Here is a 25,225-nt window from a genome sequence, read left to right as displayed (position 1 = left end):
TTGAGTCCATATAATATTCTCCCAAAAGTCTTTCATTCAGATGTTTTGCTTTTTTTTGTGCAAAAGTAAGACTTTTGCAACTTTTTGGTCAGCAGTGGTTTTCGCCTTGGAACGCTGCCATGGATGCCATTTTTGCCCCGTGTCTTCCTTATTGTTGTGTCATGAATACCGACCTTAACTGAGTCAAGGAAGGACTGCAGGTCTTTAGAAGTTGTCCTGAGTTCCTTTGTGGCCTCCTGGCTGAGTCATTGCTGTTCTTCTGGGGTAATCTTTGTAGGCCAGCCACTCCTGGGAAGGTTCACATAATTTCATAATTAAATTAATTTCATAAATAATTACATAATTTCTCCATTTGAGGTCAATGGCTCTCCCTATGGTTTGCTGGAATCTTAAAGGTTTAGAAATGGCTTTGTAACCCTTTCCAGACAGATAGATGTCAATTAGTTTATTTCTTGACTGTTCTTAGATTTGTTTGAATCGTATCATTTTGTTGCAACTTTTTTAGATCTTTTGTCCAACTTGATTTTGTCAGACAGGTTATGTTTTCAAGTGATTTCTTGATTGAACAGGTCTGGAGGTAATCAGGCTTCGGTGTGATCAGTGAAAATTAACCAAAAGTTGTGATTAGCCACAATTAATTAGTGATTTAACAAGGGGGGTAATTACTTTTTTACACAGGGTCAGGTAACTTTAAATATTTTGTTTTCCTTAATCAACAAAATCACCATTTAAAAACAACATTTGAAGTTCACTTGGGTTATACTGTATTTGTCTGATATTTATACTTGTTTGATGATCTTACACATTAAAGCGTGGAAACTATGCAAAAATATAAGAATTTGAGAAGGGACCTAATACTTTTTCATGGCACTGTATATCAGCGCTCTATAGGAATAGCTCTTTTCAGTAATTTTCTGGTGTACTTTGTGAAAACATAAGCTATAGTTGTGGGTGAACTCGAGGTAAGATAAAGTACCTGACAAGATAAACAAAGAGTCTGCCCACTGAGGGGGAAATGAACAGAGGAATGCTGTGAAATTTGGACGGACACCCTGAAAGCTTAGCCAGATGAAGGCTTGTCTTGTAGCTTCACAGCCCACACCCTTTGTTCAACTGACAAAGCCTTGAAGGATGGCTTTTCATATTCATATAAGACCATTTTGGGGCTTTTCTCGCCTGTTTTGGTCTTACAAAGAAAATTGAGCGGTCATCTGGCTAGACCGCCTATTTAGAGTGCCCCCCTCATTTGACTCCCCGTCGGCCAATAGAAGTCTGCAGTATTTTGGGACAGGATCAGCTGCAAAGGGTTCTCTGGATCCAATACCTCTTATTCTTTTGCAGGAGGGTTACTTTTCATACGGACTATAATGATTTGGTTTGCATTTTAAGTGCTGGGCTCTGCTCCAGATGCTTCCATCCCATTACAGCCTCTATTTCTGGCTCGTCCTAAACAGACCTAAGCTGTCAGACTGGAGTCACCTCTAAATTTTTTTTGCTGGATAAATCACATAATCTGCTCTTAAAGAAAACAACAACAACTATAAAGTAGCTCTCTTGAAATGAGTGTGTGCCTATGTGTGCAGTTTGAAGGTGGACTGATTGCTTCTTCATAGTTTGTCTGTAGTATATCCAAATCATGAAAACTCCAAATTCCAAGTTGTGCAACAGTACTGCACTGCATTTTAATTCTGAGGTTAATGTGGAGCTGCATCACTTCTAATCTCTGAACTCAGAGAAACTCTTATCTGGTAGTAGGCAGTGTGGGGAGCTGGGAAATCAGTATTAGCATTCCAGGAGCATCTGAGTTTGGGATGCGCTGCTCGGCATGTGACGTTTACTGTTTGTGTAGTCCGAGAACAAGACACCTCGAAACAGTGATAAATTCCTCATATGTGTGCGGGAGGAGCTGAACGTGATAACGACTGTGTTATTGCATGAGGTTTGTAGCCTGAAATGCCGCAAACTAATGTAGGCAAATATTGCAGAGTCATTAGATATACACAATTTAAAGGCAATCATCTGTTTTCATCCTTCCTTGATTATTTTAGTTTGAAAATAAATATATTGCTGAGTGTGTTTTCTATTTGGGGCAGTATTTGATACCAAAATAACTTACCGTAATTACACTGATCATGCTTACTACGCCTAACCAACCATCTATTTCCAAAGCTTCTATAAGTTTGTATCGTCATCAGGCTGTCATTTTGTCAAATGTATTTGGCCGCATAAACACAAAAACGTTTTGATGGCTCAACACTGTTTTTGCATTCAACGTAATACATAAGCAACACTATACATTTTTACAGGTCACTCCAAATATGCGCTGTGTGCGGGAGCGGAGGGGTTGTTGGACACTGGCTTGTGTAGAGTAACAGTGTTGATTAAACTTGACTTTAATTTGATCCCACTTCAAACAAAGCATAAAGTGGACATTTGTGGTGATAGTAATAATTCAGCCATGCAGGTGGTTTATTTGTGACGTGTCAATAACGTGATGTCATCTTTAGTGGATGTCGCCATGAAATTAAATAATTTAGGAATGACCGTCTCATTTCGCCCAAACAGTCCTACCTCATCCCGTCTCTCCCGTCAAAGATTAGAATGCTTTGTTTTTTCTTAATCTTGTCAATGAGATCAATTTAATACAGTTGTTATTGTGGTTGTAGTTTACAAAGTCATAGAACAGCACTGTATCATACTTAAAGATGTTTCTTTTTTCCAAACTACAACTACTAGTACACCTCTTTGACGAGGACAGTCAACAATTACTGTTATCATCTTTGTATTGGCTGATTTAAAAAAAAAATGTAGCTGGGGGGGTCACACGACTCTGTTTTTGTCAGACTTTACAAAACCAAAATAACTCCACACTGCCAAACGTTTTGGGCCTTTGTCAAAGATGTCATCTGTTGAGCCTCGGGCAATGTCTCCCGTTGTTTCTTACAAGGGAACACTCATTTTCTTTTGTTTTTTGAGTGCTCTCACACAGCTGCAGCAGTAGGCTACAACCATTAGCATCTGTTGCGTGCTGCTGCTAATGTGCTGTGTTCCTCAACCTAAATTGGCATGGTTGTATTGACAACACATAATTGGTTCAGCATGGAGCAACTCGCATTATTATTATTAGCTATTCGTATTGTCTGTCGTCGTAGCCATATGGCCATAGCCGCTAAACAGCAAGACTGAGACACCCACGGAGCACGCCACCTCAATGTTGGAGGCCCCTCCAGGGTTTATCCACTGGCCGCGGTTTTTGCTTGTGTCACGCCGACATCGTGTTTCCGCCATTTTGTTTTGGCCACAAAAGTCTTTTGAAAACCGAAAATGCACTTTTGGGCCATTTTCGGCTGGAAATTGTTTTCGCTAATCACTAACAGATAAATATTGTAGTGTTGAATCTTGAGCAACCAGGAATAATTCTCAGAGCTAAAAAGCTTCAACAACTTTGATTCAAATCATTGAACATCTTTGATATAAAATGACTATACTTGCATTGTTGTCTCCTTCTTTGCCCTAGACCAGTGTTGCGTCTTGTGTGGTGCATGAAAGGGTGCAAAATGGACTAGAGTAATCCCTTATGTGCTTGTTAATGTTCACTCCAGTTCAAGATCTCATTGAAAATCTTGCAATAACAAATACCTGGAGATGAAAGGAAACGATAAGACCTCTGAGAGTTTATTTTGTTTGTGTGGAAGAAACACTGAAATATGGGCCCTGCTGTGTGGACCTACGCAGGCCCGCTTGTTGCCCATTAGCGGTCCAGACATTTGGTCTGTGTGGTCCTGTGGATGGCGTCGCCCTCCATCTCCCACTATTCCCCTCTCAGCAGTCTTCCTGCCCACCTGCTGGCTCCACAGCCACACTCCTGTCCATATCCCCACTTCAAACGTGACACACACGCACACACACACACACACACAGTTATGGCACTTGCTTCATAGGAAGCAAATTACTTTCTTTGCAAAAGCTTAACTTTGGACATCACTTTTGTCATCTAGAAGAAGTCATATAAAAGTTCTCTGGAATTAGTTAGCATGAGGTTAACTAAGCAGACACCCTTAAAGCGTGATCAGAGAATCCCGTATTATATATGATCTGTAGAAGAAAATGAAACTTTGAAAGCTTTGGATGGTGCACCGTGAATTTTCTGCTTTTTTCTGGGTGGGTGATAAGAAGCAAGCATTTGCCAATGTGTAGCGAGTACCAAGATTAACCTCACACCATTCAAATTCAAGCAAAATACGTGATAGATGTTGGTGGGTAGAGTCACATGATAGCAAGAATATGGGCTGTGAGCGTGCGATTTAATGTTTTCTTAGTTGCCATCCTTCTTTTCTACAAGTCTCTCCTTGTTGCCAACATTTCTTTTCATGCCCATCCTTTTGGTTCTGCTACAGGCCTTTTGACTGCTCCCTTCTTAGTCTGTGGGCATCTGAAGTTAATTCACACCTCCTGTGACCAACACAGCATATGATGTGTTGAGCCCCTTTGTAGCCTTTGAATTGAACTCGAACACACACTACTGTACAGCGGTTTTCGTTTCGGTAACGTTGCATTACACTCTCTCTCATCAATTCTTTATGTTTAACTTTAGGACCTCTGATGTTCTTGTCCAATTATTCAATGTATTGCTGCCTTGAAGGCGCCACAGTGGCTGACTGGTTAGCACATCCTCCTCACAGTTTAGAGGTCGAGGGTTCAAAATACGGACTCCGGTCTTCCTATGTGGAGTTTGCATGTTATCCCTGTGTCTGCATGGGTTTTCTCTGGGTACTGTGGTTAACCCACATTTCAAAGACATACATGGTTGGTTAAATGAAGACTAAATTAGGGCTGCATGATATTTTGTTTGAGCATCGTCATTGCGATGTATGTGTGCGCAATAGTCACATCGCAGGGTCTGCTGCAATGTTGGTGTACTGTAATATGCAGTTACTAAAATCACACATTTCCACCACATTCGACCAATCTGGTATATTCAACATTGTGGAGATTACCGTCCACCGCTATGCCTTTCTTTACCTGTTACCAAGGTTGTAATAGGTTTTGATTTTCCATTATAGTTAGGGGTTTTTTTTGTTTTTTTTAACTTTTCTTTTTCAAATGAAGTTAGTTTTAATCAGTTTTGAGAGCAGGTTTGCTACTTCTTATGTTTTTTAAAAACTTGTTTTACTTTTATTTTTTCAAAAATGCTTCATTTTAGTTTAGTTTCAATATTAGTTTTAGTTTTTTTATTTAGAGTATTTGTCAAGTGTGAGATTAAAAAAAAGATCACAATAAGTATTGTGTAATAAAGACTTATCAAAATATACCTTTTAAAACATTTTTATTGACTACAGTAACAGATTAACAACCATCCACAAATCAAATACAGGTACTGTATAACATTCCACAGAATTTGAAGTTCAATAATCTCTGTGCATAATACTGCATCACAACGTACAGTAAAACCATTCTGCTATAGTATGGCATATTTAAAAATGTGTTTGTTTAACTTACAAAAATGAAGTTCTTATTTGCATGTTTTCCTTCCCTTTTTGCTAAATTGCAGACTTCTCAAGTGGACTTTTAGGTTTGTGACTGTTAGACACAGAGAAAGTAGACTTGATTTTTACCTCCTCTATTTCCAGTGAAAGTGCATCCAGTTTATTTTGTTGTTGAGTGTATGGTTATTGTGACGAAGCTTTTCAAGTTTTCCTGCTGTTGATTCATTAGTCCTGTAAAGATGTCCTGTTTTTGCAGTACTTCAATCACCTGCTGTGTCAGAGAGACAAACATCTTGTCTGCTTGCACATCTGCCGTTCGTGGTGGGAGACAGCGGCATTATAAGACTCTCGGCAGTTGTCCCTTTCTGGGTTTTCCCCAAAAGACGAATAACCGACGTGCAGGTTCTGGGAAGGCGCTTGCTAGCTTGTCGGTAGCCGTTTCCATTAGCAACGCATAGCAACAAAGCTTGGACGTAAAAGTTCGCTCCGCAAACAAAACTTGCGCTTCGTCTGGTGAGCGGTCAACATGACGGTGCTGCCAGATGATGTAATTTCTAGGCGACACAAGTGAACTACAATTCCCAAGGACTGTTCTGCCTTCCTTCCGTATCCGTTCTTTATCTACAGTGGGTGCGGAAAGTATTCAGACCCCCTTAAATTTTTCACTCTTTTTTTATATTTCAGCCATTTGCTAAAATAATTTAAGTTCATTTATTTCCACATTAATGTACACACAGCATCCCATATTGACAGAAAAAAATTTACTTGTTGACATGTTTGCAGATTTATTAAAAAAGAAAAACTGAAATATCACACAGCCAAGTAGTCAGACCCTTTGCTCAGTATTTAGTAGAAGCACCCTTTTGAGCTAATACAGCCATGAGTCTTTTTGGGAACGATGCAACAAGTTTTCACACCTGGATTTGGGGATCTTCTCCCATTCCTCCTTGCAGATGCTCTCCTGTTCTGTCAGGTTGGATGGTCAACGTTGGTGGGCAGCCATTTTCAGGTCTATCCAGAGATGCTCAATTGGGTTTAAGTCAGGGCTCTGGCTGGGCCATTCAAAAATAGTGACGGAGTTGTTCTGAAGCCACTCCTTCCGTATTTTAGCTGTGTGCTTAGGGTCATTGTCTATTTTGAAGGCGACCCTTAGGCCCAGTCTGAGGTTCTGAGCACTCTGGAGAAGGTTTTCGTCCAGGATACCCCTGTACTTGGCCGCATTCATCTTTTCTTCGATTGCAACCAGTCTCCCTGTCCCTGCAGCTGAAAAACACACCCACAGCATGATGCTGACACCACCATGCTTCACTGTTGGGACTGTATTGGACAGGTGATGAGCAGTGCCTGGTTTTCTCCACACATACTGCTTAGAATTAAGGCAGAAATTTTCTATCTTGGTTTCATCAGACCAGAGAATCTTATTTATCGCCATCTTGGAGTCCTTGAGATGTTTTTTAGCAAACTCCATGCGGGCTTTCATGTGTCTTGCACTGAGGAGAGGCTTCCGTCGGGCCACTCTTCCATAAAGCCCCGACTGGTGGAGGGCTGCAGTGATGGTTGACTTTCTAGAACTTTCTCCCATCTCCCGACTGCATCTCTGGAGCTCAGCCAGAGTGATCTTTGGTTTCTTCTTTACCTCTTTCACCAAGGCTCTTCACCCCCAATTGCTCAGTTTGGCCGGACGGCCAGCTCTAGTAAGGCTTCTGGTCATCCCAAACGTCTTCCATTTCAGGATTATAGACGCCAATGTGCTCTTAGGAACCTTAAGTGCAGCAGAATATTTTTTGTAACCTTGGCCAGATCTGTGCCTTGCCACAATTCTGTCTCTGAGCTCTTCAGGCAGTTCCTTTGACGTCATGAGTCTCATGTGCTCTGACATGCACTGTGAGCTATATGGTCTTATCTAGACAGGTGTGTAGTCAAGTCCAATCAGTATAATCAAACACACCTGGACTCCAATGAAGGCGTAGAACCATCTCAAGGATGATCAGAAGAAATGGACAGCACCCGAGTTAAATATATGAGTGCCACAGCAAAGGGTCTGAATACTTATGGCTGTGTGATATTTCAGTTTTTCTTTCTTAATAAATAAATCCAATTTCAACAATTACGTTTTTTTTTCCTGTCAATATGGGGTCCTGTGTGTCCATTAATGAGGAAAAAAATGAACTTAAATTATTTAACAAACGGCTGCAATATAACAGAGTGAAAAATTTAAGGGGGTTTGAAAACCTTTCGTACCCAGTGTATGTATTTATCTGAAATAGATACATTTAAAATCAACGCAGAAAGCTCATGTATAAAATTATTGAAATACGAAAACAAAGCACATTTTTGCTATAGTTATAGTTAGTTTTGCAAACATAAAATGTCGTTTTAGTTAATGTTTAAAACATTTCTTTTTTTCAATTTCATTTACAAATGTTTTTTTCAGTTTTAGTTATTTGGTTTGTTTCGTTTACCATAATAACCTTGCCTGTTTACCACGTCACAGACCACTGACACATTATTTATCTTGTGTGCAAGAGGACCGGACCCTGAGACAGACACCGTATAACTAATTCATCCATCCATCCATTTTCCACTCCGCTTATCCTCACTAGGGTCCCAGGTATGCTGGAGCCTATTCCAGCTAACTACGAGCGAGAAGCGGGGTACACCCTGAACTGGTTGCCAGCCAACTGCAGGGCACATATAAACAAACAATTATTCACACTCACATTCACATCTACTGGCAATTTAGAGTCTTCAATTAACCTACCATGCATGTTTTGGGGATGTGGGAGGAAATCGGAGTACCCGGAGAAAACCCACGCAGGCACGGGGAGAACATCCAAACTCCACACAGGTGAGGCCGGATTTGAACCTGGGTCCTCATAACTGTGTGGCGGATGTGCTAACCAGTCGTACACTGTTCCACCTTACTACTTCATATCAATAAATTTGTATCAATTTTCCACGTTCAATTTACTGTACAAGTTCACCAAAATCTCTTCGTGTTGTCACTATGTAATTGCTTCGCCACCACCTCTCCTATTGGATTGTGCAGTCTGTCGTCACAGCAGCACTGTTAGAATTGAAAGTTTTTCAATTCGGGCGCATTAACTGTCGCAGCACACACACATACAGCAGCCCATACTTACACAATGATGGGTTGGTCAATGGTGGGCTGTGCAAAGTGCCTTAGGCCTTGATACTCAGGTTGGCTCCAGGCTATCTAGGTCCGCCGCCCCCTCCAATTACAGCTCTAAAAAGTATAATTTCCAAATATTTGGCTAAATGACATCTTTTTTTCCATTGAACATGCCTCGGAGGTACCTTTATTAAATGTAAAAAGAAAATACAATTTTCAAAATAAAATCAGAACTCTAATTTTCCCGTAGGTGTGAATTTGAGTGCGAATGGTTGTTTGTTTCTATGTGCCCTGCGATTGTCTGGCAACCAGTTCAGGGTGTACCCCGCCTCCTGCCCGATGACAGCTGGGATAGGCTCCAGCACGCCCACGACCCTAGTGAGGAGAAGCGGCTCAGAAAATGGATGGATCGATGGAAAATAAAATCAAAATGTAGTTTCAACAGTAAGTACTTGGTTTTCAGAAAACCAGTAGCTAGTGCTACAGTACCTTTCTGCTCTTCTCTCACTATGAAGTAAAATCAGAGCAGAAACAAGCTGATGTTCGCCATGTTACGTGTCTTGGGAGCAAGTCTATCATATTTATTTCACCAATTGTAGACGCTAGCTCTCGTAGCTGGTTGCAAATGTTCATTTCAAGACATTCATTCATTCATTTTCTGTAGTGCTTATCCTCACTAGGGCTGCGGGCATGCTGGAGCCTATCCCAGCTATCTTTGGGCAAGAGGCGGATTACACCCTGAATCGGTTGCCATCAAATGGCAGGGCACATATGAACAAACAACCATTTGCACTCACATTCACACCTACGGGCAATTCAGAGTCTTCAATCAACCTACCACGAATGTTTTGGGGATGTAGGAGGAAAACGGAATACCCGTAAAAAACCCACGCAGGCACGGGGAGAACATGCAAACTCCACAGAGGCGGGGCCGTATTTGAACCCCGGTCCTCAGAACTGTGTGGCGGATGTGGTAACCAGTCATTCCACCGTGCCGCTCATTTCAAGACAGTGTTATACTAATACATTAACTTTACCTTCACTTTGTCAAAGAGTGATGGGTAATGCTCTGAAGCACCTTTTGCAAATAGGATATCGTTCCTCCTCTGAGCTACGGCCATCTGTGCTTTTCTTTGGGTAGCCAGAAAATTCCCATACAGCCAACTTCGTCTTTTTCGATGGGGAGAAACGTTTGATGGATTCACCTCCTTCAGCCATTAATCTTCAAGCTCACTTACTTGCTTGTCGTGTTATGAATCCCACTATCGTTCGAGGCAAGACGCGGCCAGCTACAACGATTCCCTGCTGCAGCAGCCAATCATATTGCAACAGGGTGTGTCCTGCTTAGAACTCCAGTGAGATTCAAAATAATACTTGGCTGACTGCCTGATCTTTCTTTGACAACTAAAAAAAAAGAAAAAAGTTTAATAGGTTTTTAAACCATGGCTTTTTAAAAACGTCAAGGCAGTAAGCAGCCTAGGCCTAGTAGAAATAAAACTGTATGACATTTTCATATTGTAATTACAGTATAGTGACCAAAAAATATCCTGGTTATCAGTAGTACAAATACACACACTGAAAGCAATGAGCATTATTTGTGATTGTCATGTTCTTTGTAATTCACACAATGCCACCTATGGGACAGGAAGATATCATTATGAACTAGTGTTTAAGGCTGACATTGACTAGTAATCAGGTGTTTAGTACTTCCTTAAAATACAGATTTACACTGGCTACATAACTGGGAAAGGGGAATCTACCTGACATTAGTGTTTGGTCTTCTTGGCTGAGGTCTGCACTACAACGAGTGACCTCTGTTTGTGTAAGAGTTTTATTAAACCACATACTGTAACAGATTTTCACCAAACCTTTTGGCATGGGGCATCGGCAAAGGAAATAAATACTACATTTCAGGAAAAGTGTGGATTAAGATGCAGATCTAGGTATATTTGAATAGTCATTGTTAATTGGATCTGACTTTTTTTGCTCCGAAGTTAAAAACATGGAGTAGGCAATACTACCACCAATAGGACTGGAGTGGAACAGTACCGCCTACAAATTAGAACTTTTCAACTTTTGGATGGACTTCCCTCCTTTAGGTGCTGCTCCCATGACCCGACCTCGGATAATCTGAAGAAAATGGATGGATGGTTTGATGGATGTTAAATTGTAATCCTCTTTTTCTGATTCAGAGTCAATATGGTCTAGATTATCAATACAAATTTGGCCTATAGTCTGACTAACATTTAAACACAATTAACTGAGGACTTCAGAAGAACAGGGGATATATGATGAATCCAACTTTACATAAAAGCAACATGCCAGCATTCAACTATAATCAGTTGGCTAATGGATAGGACAGGAGGGAAATATTATCTGCTGTCTCTGTAAAACCAAGCCTTGTATAGCACAGAATTACAGCCCCCCAGAATCTCTTTCAAACTCAAATTTCATTCCCCTGATATTCCCTCAGGGAAATTAAGGATTAGCGTTGCCCTTTCAAACAGGAATTCCTTATTCGCTTCCCATGAATGTGGCCCCAATCCAAATTGTGTGTTCTGTTTTGCCCACCACCCAGCTAGGGGTTTAAGCCCTGTCCCTCTGCTAGGTTGGTTGTGAGCCGTAGTAAGAGGATGACAGTGGATTGTCCTGCACCACGCTGATTCATGGCCTCGAGTGCCACCTCGCTAAAAGGCTGTGAGGATGAGGTGTTGTGACCTTTACTACTGACTGTTCTAAATGTGAATTACTGCAACAAATTAAAAAAAGGTGATTTATAATTGTGATTCTGGAGCCCCTCTGTTAATGTGGCTTCCATAACACAATGTTTGTGTGTCTGAGTGGCATGAGAACTCTTAGCAAAGACACTTGTCATACCCACTGACACTGAGTGGGCCAATGTGTAAAAGCTTGCATACACTTATGCACTAAAACTACACAAATCCAAAAACTGTGTCTTGAAAGCTATATTATAAAAGGATATCACAAATGAAAAGTTTGGTTTTACTCTGCATTTGTAGAACTAATGTATATAACAATAAATAGTATTTGGTTTGACTTCAAAAATCAATCATGCATAGAAACATCGCTCTATATTGTCATATATGTACTTTTTTTAGTCACATGTCTCTGCAAGCTTACTATATGCCACCCTTTCTCTTCATTGAAATAATGTTTTGTAACTTGGCTCAACCAAAAATAGGTATATTTAAAAATTGCAGCGCTAAAAAGATGCAATTTGCAAGTCCATGTAAATATTAAAATGGCCACGTATCACATCCCTGAATAATTTTTTGACATGTATCTGCAAATACTGTTGACATTGCCCAAATAATAGATTAAATACAGCTTGAATCGCCACCCAAAACTTGCACAAGAGCCTCACAATTACATTGCAATGTCTGGAAAGAAACTAGCAATGGTCACTGGTGCGACAATCAGTGCAATCAAGTCAAAGTCGGACTAATTGGGTGCCTAATACCCAGGCAGGACTTCTTGTACTTCTCTGGTAATGCTTTCTGCACTCTGCCTGATTTCGTTAACTTCTCCTGTCCTAGTTGCTGCTCTGTTCATGTTTATGTTAATTTGTTTATGGGCTTTTTTTCTGCTGTAAGCTGTTACATAATTATTTTTATCTAGGACAGAAACCAAAAGTCGGTTTCTGTCTCCACTTGTGCTTGTCATGATCAGTGGCCATAAAAATTTGGCTTTGGCGTACGAGAGGACTTCAAATGTCATTGCTGATTCCTACAGGAACAGGAAGAAAGCATGTTGGTTTTTATATCTGGCATGATCATAGCTTCCCTTCTTACTTAACAGGCGCTTATCAATGCTCAGCTTTTCCTCAGACGCAAGTAATTCCTTCTTGTGCACTCTGCTTTTTAGTGCATCCTTATGGCTGCCGCATTTGGTAATTGAGACTCAAAAGACATGCTGGAGGGAATAGACAGCCTGTGACTTGGAGAGGGTTGCATCTTTATGAATGCGCAGTGTGAAGCGCATTGTTCTGAAACCAGGCAGATCCATCAAATGAGTGTGTTCTGACTGTAAAATTGCACACTGCGAAGAAGTATTATGGGGGCTATATTTTGGGGTGGGGTGATTAAGACTGCTATTACTGCGCACAGAAAAGGAGATAAGTGTGTAAAGCAAAGTTATGTTTATGTACAGATTCAGTAATGTCTGTCATCCACACCAGGTGCCATGTCGGTGTTCTTTCTGAAGGTTTACAGTTAGCTCTTAACTGTTGTCACAATCGGCTCACATCAAAGTGATAATTTTAAATCAATGTTTTGGCAATTTTCTATCATGTATCATAAGTAATAAAATATGCTTCGATTTCCTGTTTCTTTGCCTTTATAGCAACCGATGATGAGTCTCAGATATTTGGTTCACTAGTGCTGGGATTTCCTAGTCGCATGATTTATTTAGTGTTAAGGTCTTTCAGAGTGCTTACTTAGCATGCTCACTCTGGGCCTTCATCACACCAGATATCCTTTGGTTTCTTAAATGTCTTTCTCTTGGTTTCTATTCACTCAGTGTATCATCTCCCTTTTGCAAAGAGAGCAGTGCTCTTTGCAAGTTAAAAGAATCAAATCAGCGTTAGTTGAGGGCTGAGTGCAGCTCCCGTGGTGGAAGAAATCTGCATTCGAGTTGTCCAAACTTTTACCCCTTTGGTAATTTATCACTCAGTGCTTTTTGTGGGTGCTCACTGCTCACGCTGCCTAACAAAGGCCTTATGTGCTTGGGACATAGCTGGGAATAACAAAGTTAATGTAAACTAAATGTGATGAGCTAATTTGAGCTGCAACAACCTCGTGATTGTTCCTTCCTGGTTGGAAGCTCCAGCTTGTCTGTGCTCCATAGTGGTCCTTTTAAAGACCTTGTTAGAGGGGGAAGCTACTCCATCCAGCCAACATGGGCTTTTAGGATTAAGCTTCGATGGCTGGTTGTGGATTGAGCCACCAAAAGATCAAATATTCAATACATGTATTTAACTGCTAAAATATTGTGTCATCCCCATAAAAGCATCATAAAGCATCACTGATTAGCAGTGAGGGGTACATTTACGAAAATGACTTAAGCATCTTAGAAAGCATCGATCAAAACTACTAAGTTTCTTTAATTAACATAAAGCAATATTCACTCAAAGTTTGACAAAGATGGGCTGAAAATAGTAAGTGCTGGAAAGATGACAATCGTCATGTGCCTCATGAGCTGACCTTTATTCTTGGCAACTTGGCTGTCTTGAGTGCAATAAAAACAAGCCTTTCCCCAAACGTTGATACCCAAAATGGGGCTCAGGTCAAGTGTTTTGGGGCCCCTATTGAAGGACCCAGATTTTGATTCTTTCGTGAGGAAGAATGGGATGAGTTTCTGAAATTCAACGACTCCCCAACCATATCCCCATCTCTGTTGTGGGAAACCGGGAAAGCTGTTTTGAGAGGTCGAATCATATCATATTCTTCGTATAAGAAAAAAACAAGAACAAAAATTGGAAAATGGAATTGAGGAAAAAATTAAAACACCTCACAGAAGAATATGCACTTAATCTGATGGATGCGCTTAGTAACCAACTTCAAAAGGCAAAACATCAGTTAGATGTTATCTTATCAAAAAGAACAGATTTTCTGTTGAACAAACAACCATTCGCACTCACATTCACACCTACGGGCAATTTAGAGTCTTCAATCAACTTACCAGGAATGTTTTGGGGATGTAGGAGGAAACCGGAATACCTGGAAAAAACCCACGCAGGCACGGGGAGAACATGCAAACTCCACACAGGCGAGCCCGGATTTGAACCCCGGTCCTCAAAACTATGAGGCGGATGTGGTAACCAGTCATCCACCGTGCCGTACCGCTCGTTTCAAGACAGTGTTATACTGTATACTTATACTATATACTTATATAGGCGATTTAAGCACAATTGACCTCCCTAATAAATAGGGAGGTCAATTGTTACTTGTCGCGTTAGCTACCGCTAAGAAAACAATTCTATTAAACTGGAAAAACAAACAAACTATTAAAGTCAGTCAGTGGCTAAATCTCATCATAGACTATATTGCGTTAGAAAAAAATATCAGCAGAACAAAAAAATCAATTACACATATACATAGATAGCTGGTCACCTTTCCTCAACATGCTAAATCTAGACTCTTGATTCCTTTGCCCGAGTAGGGTGCCCATCTGACATTTGATAATAGCAAGACTATTTTCATAAGTGTGAAAGTAAACAATGGAATTTTATATTCTTTGTTGTTGATGTTGTTGTTGTGTTATTATTATTCTATTTATTTCTTTTTATTTTCACACATTTTAGATCGGTTTGCATGGTGAAAAGACACATGCATGCTGTGGGGATCTTCTCCTCTTGTCCCTGTGTTTGCTGTTCTGGAGTCTGCGGGGCAGAACTATTTTTCACTCTTTCCTGATCTCAGGGGTCGGAGGAACCACTGGGGTGACCTCCTGGGGAGTAATGATGGTGTGATGGTGACTCGCCCATGTTCCGTGGGTGCTGGGGCGGTCCCGGCTGGCACCCGGCTGGGTCCCCCACTCTGGCTACTGGTGGGGGCGGTGGGGCCCCACTGTCGCTCCTCGGGCCTGCTTGCTCCTCTTCTCTCCGTTCCTTGCGCCCCGCTGCGGTCGCCTCTTCCTCTTCCTGTGGGGGAGCCGGGCAGTTCCCCGGCGGGCTGTGGGGCCTGCTGTGGGGTTCTTTTCCCTGCCGGGTTTGGGGGGAGGGGTCCACCTCCCACGCTCAAGGGCAGGTTGTAGGTGCTGGTGGGGGTCGGGGGGGGGCCGGTGTTCTTGCTGCGGGTCTGGGTGGGATGGCCCTCTTCGTCGGTGGTTGTCCGGCCTAATCGGCCCGACCTGCGGGAGTCATGCCTCTTAATCGCTCACTTTTCACACACTCACACCATTCACTGTATATATTTCTCACTAATCACATCTGGGCACATACACATATCAAAGGGTTCCTGGGGGACTGGTATGGGATCGGGAGGGTGTGGGTGTCGGATTGGGTTTCAGTACGTCTGTGCTGTTTCCCGGTCCGTGCGCGCTGTTTCCCGGTCCGTGCGCCCTGCCCCTCCGCCCTGCCTGGCCCCCTGGATTTTAAGTGCATCACACACACTCCCCATGTTTTAATGCACCACATACACCTATCTCTGGGGGGTGGTGGTTCGTAGGGGGGGGGGGGGGAGGGGGGTGTTGGCTGTTAGGCAGTAGTGCCTGGCAGCCCTGCCCCCACCCTCTCAGCTCACTGACCTCTCCAGATTTTAATGCACCACACCACCCGGGGGGGGCACTGATACATGGGGTAGGGCCAATGACTGCTAGTCGGGGATGGTAAAACGGTATCAATTCACTTGCATGTATCCGCAGGGACACACCCCTAGGACTCTTTCACTGGGTGTGGGGTCACGCACTTACTGCAACAAATAACTCATGAATATGCAAATCGCTTATGTATCCCCTCACTTATACTCTCGCCCTGTACACTTTTATAATTTACATAATTAATGCCACCACACTTCAGTTGTACAGCCGGGTTCACGACCCTGGTCCTGCATGCTTCCTCTCCTGTCCTTGTCCTGTTCTATCTTGTCCTGTCCTTCCCTCACAGGGTGTAGCACTACAGCCCCATGCAACACTCGTATTTAACGTTTCATTGTTGTAGATAATGTAATGATTTTCTCCTCTCATCCTGTTTACAATTAGTGCTTTGTCTTTTGTCTTTGTTTCTTTCTCTCTTCTAGAAACTTTGTTCTGTTCGACTGATCAAGTCTGATTCTCAATAAACCTCAATTATAATACCACAGCGGAAGCTTAAAACGCCACTGTGACCAGTAAAACTGTTTTGCCATAAAAGGGGTACAGATTTTCCATTCTGCTTGACCTAACAGCCGAACTGGACAAAAAAAAAAAAAAAGTGTTTTGGGGATTTAATTCAACATCAATATTTAAGACACCCTGGCTTTTCATTTATCACTGAAATTACCTGAAAAATTGTGAGTTAATAAAATGACAAACTGATTAGTATTTTTGTTGTGTACTTATTTTTATTCTGTCTTTTGACCAGCATCTGGAGAGGTCCTAATGTGAATTGTGTGGACAGCACCGGATACAGCCCACTCCATCATGCTGCCTTAAATGGACACAGGTAGTGGTTAATGCCACGTCTATTTTACCTCCACATTACACGAGGCCTCCCCTCACCGCAAACTGTCCCGATGGGAATATAAAGCTATTGATTACTTGTTTGCAAAGGTTGTGTGTGTTAATTATTGCGCTTTAAAATCTAATCTGCCCCATCCCTTCTTTAACTGGCAGTGAAGTGGTGGAATTGCTCCTACGAAACGAGGCCTTGACCAACATAGCTGACAACAAGGGCTGCTACCCTTTGCATCTGGCAGCATGGAAGGGAGACGTAAACATTGTCAGGTTGCTCATCCACCAAGGACCCTCCCACCCCAAACTCAACGAACAGGTTGGGCCCAGGTTTTTCATTGTACTGGTGTCTGTTGGGTTGGTGTTTTTATTGAAAGAGGTCAGCTATTCTCAGTAGAATGTAATATTTCAACAGCAGCCATGTTCTTAGCTAGAGCAGGAGTGTCAGACGTATTTTGTTCGGGGACCATACAGCCTAATTTAATGTCAAGTGGGCCGGACCAGTGAAATCCTAGCGTAATTAATATAAATAACAAATAGTTTTTTTTTCTTTCCTTTTTGTGACTCGTCTCCTTCCTTTTGTGAATTGACTCGTGAGTGATACAAAATTAAGTGAGAACAATTTAAGATATACTGTATAAGAAATAAAGTGATCACCACCCCTTTAAATGTATAAATGTAATATTTAATATACATTAAAAAAATTATATATTTCACAGCATTGCATGAGTAGGAGTCCACCAAACCAAACCTGTTGTGAAGCTGCTTGATTAACATTTAATTAGCACAGCAAGGATTCTTTTTCATAGAACTGGAAGCAGAACTGGTGCTGCGGGATGAACTGGCCAGATTTCAGTCACAGCGGCTGCTAAAACCACAACGTGCAACCACATCATCTTTTATGTATTGTGGCATCTGATCAGACATTAAAAGGATGACAAGGAAGTGGTCGATCCACAATGTCTTTATGCGCTCATGATGGGTCACTGTTGGCCATACCCACACCAATATAACCATCCACCCACTTGACTTACTCATCCAGTCACAAGTTAGGAGTCAGCCTATATACAGTACATTACCAGCCTTACAGACAATCAGAAAACATAGAACTCTTAACACAATGCATAACTGTAGTGTCACGACAGTATTTTTCTTACTTTCAGATTCATCCTGTGGGCCGGAATGAGCCCGTTAGTGGACCGGCTTTGGCCCACGGGCCATTTGTTTGGTACACCTGGGTAGGCCTGTCATGATAATTACTATATTGACTTATCGTTCGATAAATAAAAAGGACACGATAGTTTTCCCGGACTCGATAAATTAAAATTGTCATTATTGTGGTGAGCCGACAGAGTTGGACAGCGGTGTCATTAGCAGCTCGTGGGTGCATGGAACGCCGGCGGACTGGTACACTAATGCCGGTGTTGGCTCCGTCCAATACCGTCCAATATGTGCAGCACGTAGATTCACAAAACACAGACAATTAAGGGAAAGTTAACTGTTTGTTCGCTAGCTCGCTCGCTAGTTAAGGAACTAAACAGCTCTCTCCACCACGCCAGTGTCGTTTAAAACCTTAGTGCTTCGCTCCGAGTTGTGTGTGTGTTAGTCCCCAATTAATTAAAACACGGGAAAGTTAACTGCTTATTAAGCATAACCTCAGTCGCACATGTTATTCAGCCAGTAGTTGACTCCAGCGAACATTAACGTATATTTGATTGACAGGTGAAGGGCTCGTTTTCAGCGGACCAACCACACAGTAGCCGGGTTTACATGGAGACATATCTTGTCATTTCGATTGAAATAATTCCCATCGAAGATCTCTGGTGAACTGTTTAGATGTGACATAATCTATTCCGATCGGGTGTATACATAATGTGCACTACATTTAATCGGAACAGCCGTGTGACAGGCACACTCCGTCATGAACGTCACTTCATATATCTCAAGATGGAGGTCCGTCGTCTATTCAGCTCAATAGGTGGGATTGTTTTTATGTTTAGTTAAGAAAAAAAAACGCTTGTTTAACAAAAACTTAAAAGTAGTTAAAAGAAAGCTCTCTGTCCCATACGAGCTCCGTCAGGAGCCACCATATTTACGTGTGCATAAATGATGACATCACCATGCATAAAAGATGACGTAACCCTAACCCTAACTGCCTTTACGTCGAGACGAAGCATGCGCAGACTGAGCTTTTCCCGGATCTATTCCGAAAGACGGTATACTGTACATGGCAAAAATTTACTTCTGATCGGTTTGGCAAAAGGAATTTTCCACCCCTGTGAATCCGAGTGAAATTCCATTCGAGTTCGGCCTGTTTATTCCGATTGACGTGTTTATGTGGAGCATTTTCATTCGGTGTTTAAACCAATTATGATCGAAAAAGAATGCTCCCTATAAACCAGGCTAGTCTTGCGGCTCTTTCTTCTTTATTTTAGACCCAGGGGATCCATATCACAGAGTAAAGAAAAACAATTTAATAGAGAAAGAAGAAAGGAAATTATAATAATAATAACAACAATACTGATTTAAAAGCAAAAAAATAACATAAAATAAAAACTAATAATGGCGGGCCTTATTTTTCATGATTTCAGAGGCATTGAAAAAAAAATTATAATCGTGATGTTTTGGGGAAAATATATTGTCTTAAAAAATGTGATGATGACAGGCCTACACAGGGCCATATACCCTTCTACAAGCTTTTCAGCAAATTTAGTTGTTTTAGCGGCTACTTATGTCAATTGTTACCTCAGCATTGCATGTGTGATGCACTAAATGGATGGTTCTAAGAATGTGACTTGTGTGTGTTGTCCCAGCATCATGACTCACACTTTGACAACGTTGCTAATACTGTCCTACTTGGAAGTGCTTTTACACCCTGTTTGTGTGAGAAGTGCTTGTATGCTCTAATATTGATAACAATATTTGTTAAAGCCACTCACTCTTGACAAGCCTGTTTTGGACATGCAGAAATGACCCACTTAAAGCTTTATAATGTAGATCTCATCAAATGTTCATGGGGTGCGGGGGTCACAGATCATAAAACAATTCTCATTGTGGGCCATTTCTCCTAAACTAATCATGACATCGGCTTGGTCATTAATACAGCCTTGTTGTGTTCTCATATTTAGTTGTGATAATCATTCATAGTATTCATTTCTTGTCTGAACAAAAACCATCAGCTTAACTTGTCTTCCTCCTTCCCAGAGCTCTGTAGACCATAAAGAGTTCAAACGCTGTGGGCCCTTTGACCCCTATATTAATGCCAAGGTGTGTACACCGCACTGCTACAATGTTTCCTTTGAGTGCTTCTCTGCTTTGCTGCTGTCGGCTTGCAATGGGTTTGCTGCTGCTGCTTGCAGGGCCACTCTGCTGCAGAACCACAGGGATACTTTTGTCAAGCTCTGTCATTGGCTCTCTTGCTCTCTGCTCACCCATGCTAGCAATGCCAAATTTTGTTGAGCTGCTTGTGCATTATGACGACAGTCCTTGCATGTGAGACAAGCTGGCTGCTTTTTCATTGGGGCCTTACAGTTAATATTAGTATATGTAACTTTTTGGAAGGGAGATGGACAGAGTAAAAAGTACTGTGCTGTACTTGACAATGCATTGACAAACATTTTCCCTGAGTGATTTACTTTTAAGCCGTTGTGCTGATTACTAATTGACAGCTTTAAAAAAAAGATTGTTGGCCAGTTTATAGAAGTGAAGTTATTTACATATTCATATGAGGTGTGCCATTGGCTACTGCTTTTTGACCTCTTTTTTTCACTAGAATATCTAAATACACTCCCAAGAGAGGACACAATATACAATCTAATTAGATACCTGTGTTTAATTGTATAATATTGGCTTTTTAGCCAATGTCTGTTGAATAGTCAGTATATGATTGAGCTGAATTAAATTAAAATCAATAGTAAGATGCCAATGAACATATGCATAAACTCTAAAGAACGTTTTGTGCATTGCACTCAATTCTAAAAAGTTTTAGCACTCACGCTATTGCTAACACAACATTGTAGGTGTTATGCTCGTCCACCAATGCTATTAACCTCTAAGAGTAGTAGTAAAGAAGTAAAAATCCCTGTAAATGCCCTCATCTAAATTTATTACAGCAATTACTTTCGTGTTATGTACATGTCAGCAGACAAGGGTGGCAGACCATATCTTACAGATTCGGAACCATTGCACACTCATATTTTCATCCATCCATCAATTTTCTTTACCGCTTATCCTCACTAGGGTCGCGGGTGTGCTGGAGCCTATCCCAGCTATCTTCTTATTTTATGATAGTTAATGTATGAACACACGTAACCCAAAATTCCACTGTAACAAAGCGCTTATCCACTGTGTCCCTTAGCTGTGTTAAATAATATCCTCTTCATTTAAAGAGGGACAACCCTTACCTGCATCCATGTTTGAATTTAACTGTTGACTTGACAATACACCCCCTTTCCTTTAGAGCAGTGCAAATATTTCAACCCCTCTATAGTTGCATTTTGAACCGGCATAGCTGGAAGCCCACCAAGGCCTGTACATAAAGCTGCACACTATTTTTGAACATGGTCAACTAATCCTCTTAGTGTTCGGATGGGGAAGGTTGACTTTACTCTATAGCAGTGCTTCTCAAATAGTGGGGCGCGACCCCCTGGTCGTTGCGACGCCGGGGGATGGGGGTGGGTTAGGGTGTGTGAGACCCTGAAGAACATGATTTGCCGTACTAGAATAAAGTGTAATTGCACATCCACTGCAGTAGCTGGCAGTCTATATTTCTTTCTTTTGTACAACCCCAATTCCAACGAAGTTGGGCCGTTGTGTTAAACATAAATAAAAACATAATACAATGATTTGCTAATCATGTTTAACCTAGATTTAATTGAATAAACTACAAAGACTTCATATTTAATATTCAAACTGATAAACCTTATTGTTTTTAGCAAATAATCATTAACTTAGAATGTTATGGCTGCAACACATTTCAAAAAAGCTGTTTACCACTGTATTAAATCACTTTTTCTTTTAACAACATTCAATAAACGTTTGGGAACTGAGGACACTAATTGTCGAACCTTTGTAGGTGGAATTCTTTCCCATTCTTGCTTGATGTACAGCTCCAGGGTCTCCGTACAGTCCGGGGTCTCCGTTGTCGTATTTTACGCTTCATAATGCGCCCTACATTTTCAATGGGAGACAGGTCTGGACAGCAGGCAGGCCACTCTAGTACCCGAACTCTTTTACTACAAAGCCACGCTGTTGTAACACATGCAGAATGTGGTTTGGCATGGTCTTGCTGAAATAAGCAGGGGCACCCATGAGAAAAACGTTGCTTGGATGGCAGCATATGTTTCTCCAAAACCTGTATGTACCTTTCAGCATTAATGGTGCCTTCACAGATGTGTAAGTTACCCATGCCATTGGCACTAACACAGCCCCATACCATCACAAATGCTGGCTTTTGAACTTTGCGTCCATAACAGTCTGGATGGTTCTTTTCCTCTTTGGGCTGGAGGACACGACGTCCACAATTTCCAAAAACAATTTGAAATGTGGACTTGTCGGACCACAGAACATTTTTCCATTTTGCATCAGTCCATCTTAGATGAGCCTGGGCCCACAGAAGCAGGCGGCGTTTCTGGGTGTTGTTGATACATGGCTTTTGCTTTGGATAGTAGAGTTTCAAGTTGCACTTACGGATGTAGCGCCAAACTGTATTTACTGACATTGGTTTTCTGAAGTGTTCCTGAGCCCATTTGGTGATATCCATTATACATTGATGTCGGTTTTTGATGCAGTGCCACCTGAGGGATCGAAGGTCACGGGCATTCAATGTTGGTTTTCGGCCTTCCCGCTTACATGCAGTGATTTCTCCAGATTCTCTGAACCTTTTGATGATATTACGGACCCTAGATGATGAAATCCCTAAATTCCTTGCAATTGTACGTTGAGGAACAATGTCCTTAAACTGTTCGACTATTTTCTCACGCACTTGTTCACAAAGAGGTGAACCTCGCCCCATCTTTGCTTGTGATTGACTGAGCAATTCAGGTAAGCTCCTTTTTATACCCAATCATGGCACCTGTTCCCAATTAGCCTGTTCACCTGTGGGATGTTCCAAACAGGTGTTTGATGAGCATTCCTCAACTTTCTCAGTCTTTTTTGCCACCTGTCCCAATTTTTTTAATTGTGTTGCAGCCATATAATTCTAAGTTAATGATTATTTGGTAAAAACAATAAAGTTTATCAGTTTGAACATCAAATATCTTGTTTTTGTAGTGTATTCAATTAAATATAGGTTGAACATGATTTACAACTCATTGTATTCTGTTTTTATTTAACACAACGTCCCAACTTCATTGGAATTGGGGTTGTACTTTCTTCAATGTTTATAAGGATTAGATTAGATTAGATTATCCTTGATATACAATGTTATATAGAGGTGTACTCGCGGGGGTTGCGGGTGGGGGGGGGTCTCAAATTGTTTTCTTCTTCCTGGTGGGCTCGTAACAGAAAACAATTGAGAAGTGCTGCTCTGTCGCAACATGCAGCCTTATATTGCAATTTACCTAATACTTCCTTTCAAATGTTTGCAGTTTGCGTTGTGGTGAGTTGTGATTATGTATGATGTCTAAGTCAGCACATCATAGTAGTTTGACGAGGGTACTACCTACTTTTGTGGCTGAATAATTGATTCATTGTTCTGAATAAATAAAAAACGAGGGTGCTCTGCCTTTGGCTCGTGGTATCATGTGACCCAGTAGGTGGATCCTACTTCCCAGAGAGCAATTCCACGAGGAGGAGGATGAGTAGTGTTCAGTGTCGCCATCTCTTTGCATAAACATCAAACTGAGAGTCTGTGTGGAGTGTGGAAATTGGTGGATTGGCCCCACCTCCCACTTGGTACTCACAAGGTTGCTGAGGAGAGCATGAGGCAGGCGGTTGTCATGGTAACATTGTCATTGTCCATACAGTGCAGGCGAATGACCGAGTAGAGAGAACGAGCCAGTTGTGGGCTGGAGCTTTAAGGGGAGCCTAAGATTCTTCTGTTGTCCACCTCGGGCATTCGAAAACCTTCCCATCTGCAGTGAACCCAGTTGTCTGTCATCTTGGACCAGGAGGCCTGCCAGGCTGTTCAATGTTCTCCTACTTTTGGTTTGCCTTGGTAGAGCAGTTGCTTTGAGATTTTTTCAGCTGGCTCAACTGATGGGGGCAGGAAGCTGGCCCGACCGACTCGAACACTTGAATATTGGAGTTGCAATGTACATATTGTATACCACCACAGAAATCAGGAACTGGCACAAAAGTGGACACCTGTTGTGAGGGATGCTGTGAAGCTTGAAAAAGGAGTCTCTTGGGCCTGTGGGATTCTGGAGGCAGCTGATGGGTACTGGCAGGCCAGGCGAAATGCAGCTTTGGTGATGCAAAAATCTAGGCATGGGAGGATTTCAGTGAGGATTTGGAGAATGACTTCCAGACGGCTTCTAAGAAAGAAGAAGATCCGTCTTTTATTGTCATGAACATGCATGCATGTACACGAAATTTGTTCTCTGCATTTAACAGTGAACTCATACACGTTAGTGGAACACTGGAGCAGAGGGCAGCTGAAGCGCCCGGGGAGCATTTCGGGGTATCAGTGTCTTGCTCAAGGACACCACAGCCGTGAGCGGGGATGTTGGCGGATGGTCCAGTCGGGGTCTTGAACCTAGGTCCCCCACGGTGGCAGGCGATGATCTTAACCATTGGACCACAGCTGCCCAATGGTTAATTCTGGCCCACCATCCAGGGTCTCAGGAGGGGGAAGTAGTGCACCAAGACTGTGGATAATGTGGATAATGGGAATGGGGCAATGCTGACCTTGACTGGGGACATTGTGAGTCATGGTCCTCAGTCCAAAAGGGGTGGAGTACCCTCTCCAGGTCAGGAATGAGATCCTACGCCAAGTGGAGGAGTTAAATTATATTGGGGTCTTGTTCAAGAGTTGGGGAAGACTAAAGAGAAGCTCAGCAGGCGAATCGGTTCTGCAGTGATGTGGACTCTGTATCGCTCTGCCGTGGTATCACAAAGGAGCTGAGCCGAAAGGCAAAACTCTCTATTGACCGGTCGATATATGTTCCAACCCTCAACTATGGTCACGAGCTGTGGGTCGTGCCCAAGAGGATACAAGCAGCTGAAATGAGGTTCCTCCACAGGGTGACCGGGCTCTTCCTTAGTCATAGGGCAATAAACTCAGCTGCTTTTCCGCATTGAGAGGAACCAGATGAGGTGGCTCAGGCATCTGGTTAGGATGCCTCGTGGATCCCTCCCTGGTGAGGTGTTCTGGGCACATCCCATTTGGAGGAGGCCCAGGACACGGCCCAGGACACGCTGGAGAGACTATGTCTCCAAGCTATCCTGGGATCGCCTCAGGATCCCCCCGGAAGAGCTGGACGGAAAATAGCAAATC

General features: G+C 42.1%; 1 protein-coding gene across 9 annotated transcripts in view; it reads left to right on the top strand.

Annotated features, from left to right (window-relative positions):
* The window catches only part of LOC133409610 (ankyrin repeat and SAM domain-containing protein 1A-like), an 85,783-nt gene that overhangs the window by 3,681 nt on the left and 56,877 nt on the right, over positions 1–25,225 (top strand). For 6 of the 9 annotated variants that reach the window (XM_061689896.1, XM_061689885.1, XM_061689906.1 and 3 more), the window contains exons 2-4: positions 16,700–16,780; positions 16,951–17,107; positions 19,993–20,055. The exons of 1 other annotated variant lie outside the window; for it this stretch is intronic. In XM_061689896.1, the coding sequence (XP_061545880.1) occupies positions 16,700–16,780; positions 16,951–17,107; positions 19,993–20,055 (301 nt within the window). The remainder of the gene's footprint in view (positions 1–16,699; positions 16,781–16,950; positions 17,108–19,992; positions 20,056–25,225) is intronic. 2 more of the 9 variants (XM_061689941.1, XM_061689925.1) reach the window with 1 other exon arrangement.

Source organism: Phycodurus eques, chromosome 1 (assembly GCF_024500275.1).
Source record: "Phycodurus eques isolate BA_2022a chromosome 1, UOR_Pequ_1.1, whole genome shotgun sequence".
In the NCBI taxonomy this organism is placed as follows: Eukaryota; Metazoa; Chordata; class Actinopteri; order Syngnathiformes; family Syngnathidae; genus Phycodurus; species Phycodurus eques.
Note: the sequence above shows the minus strand (reverse complement) of the source record. Positions and strands in the feature narration are given on the sequence as shown.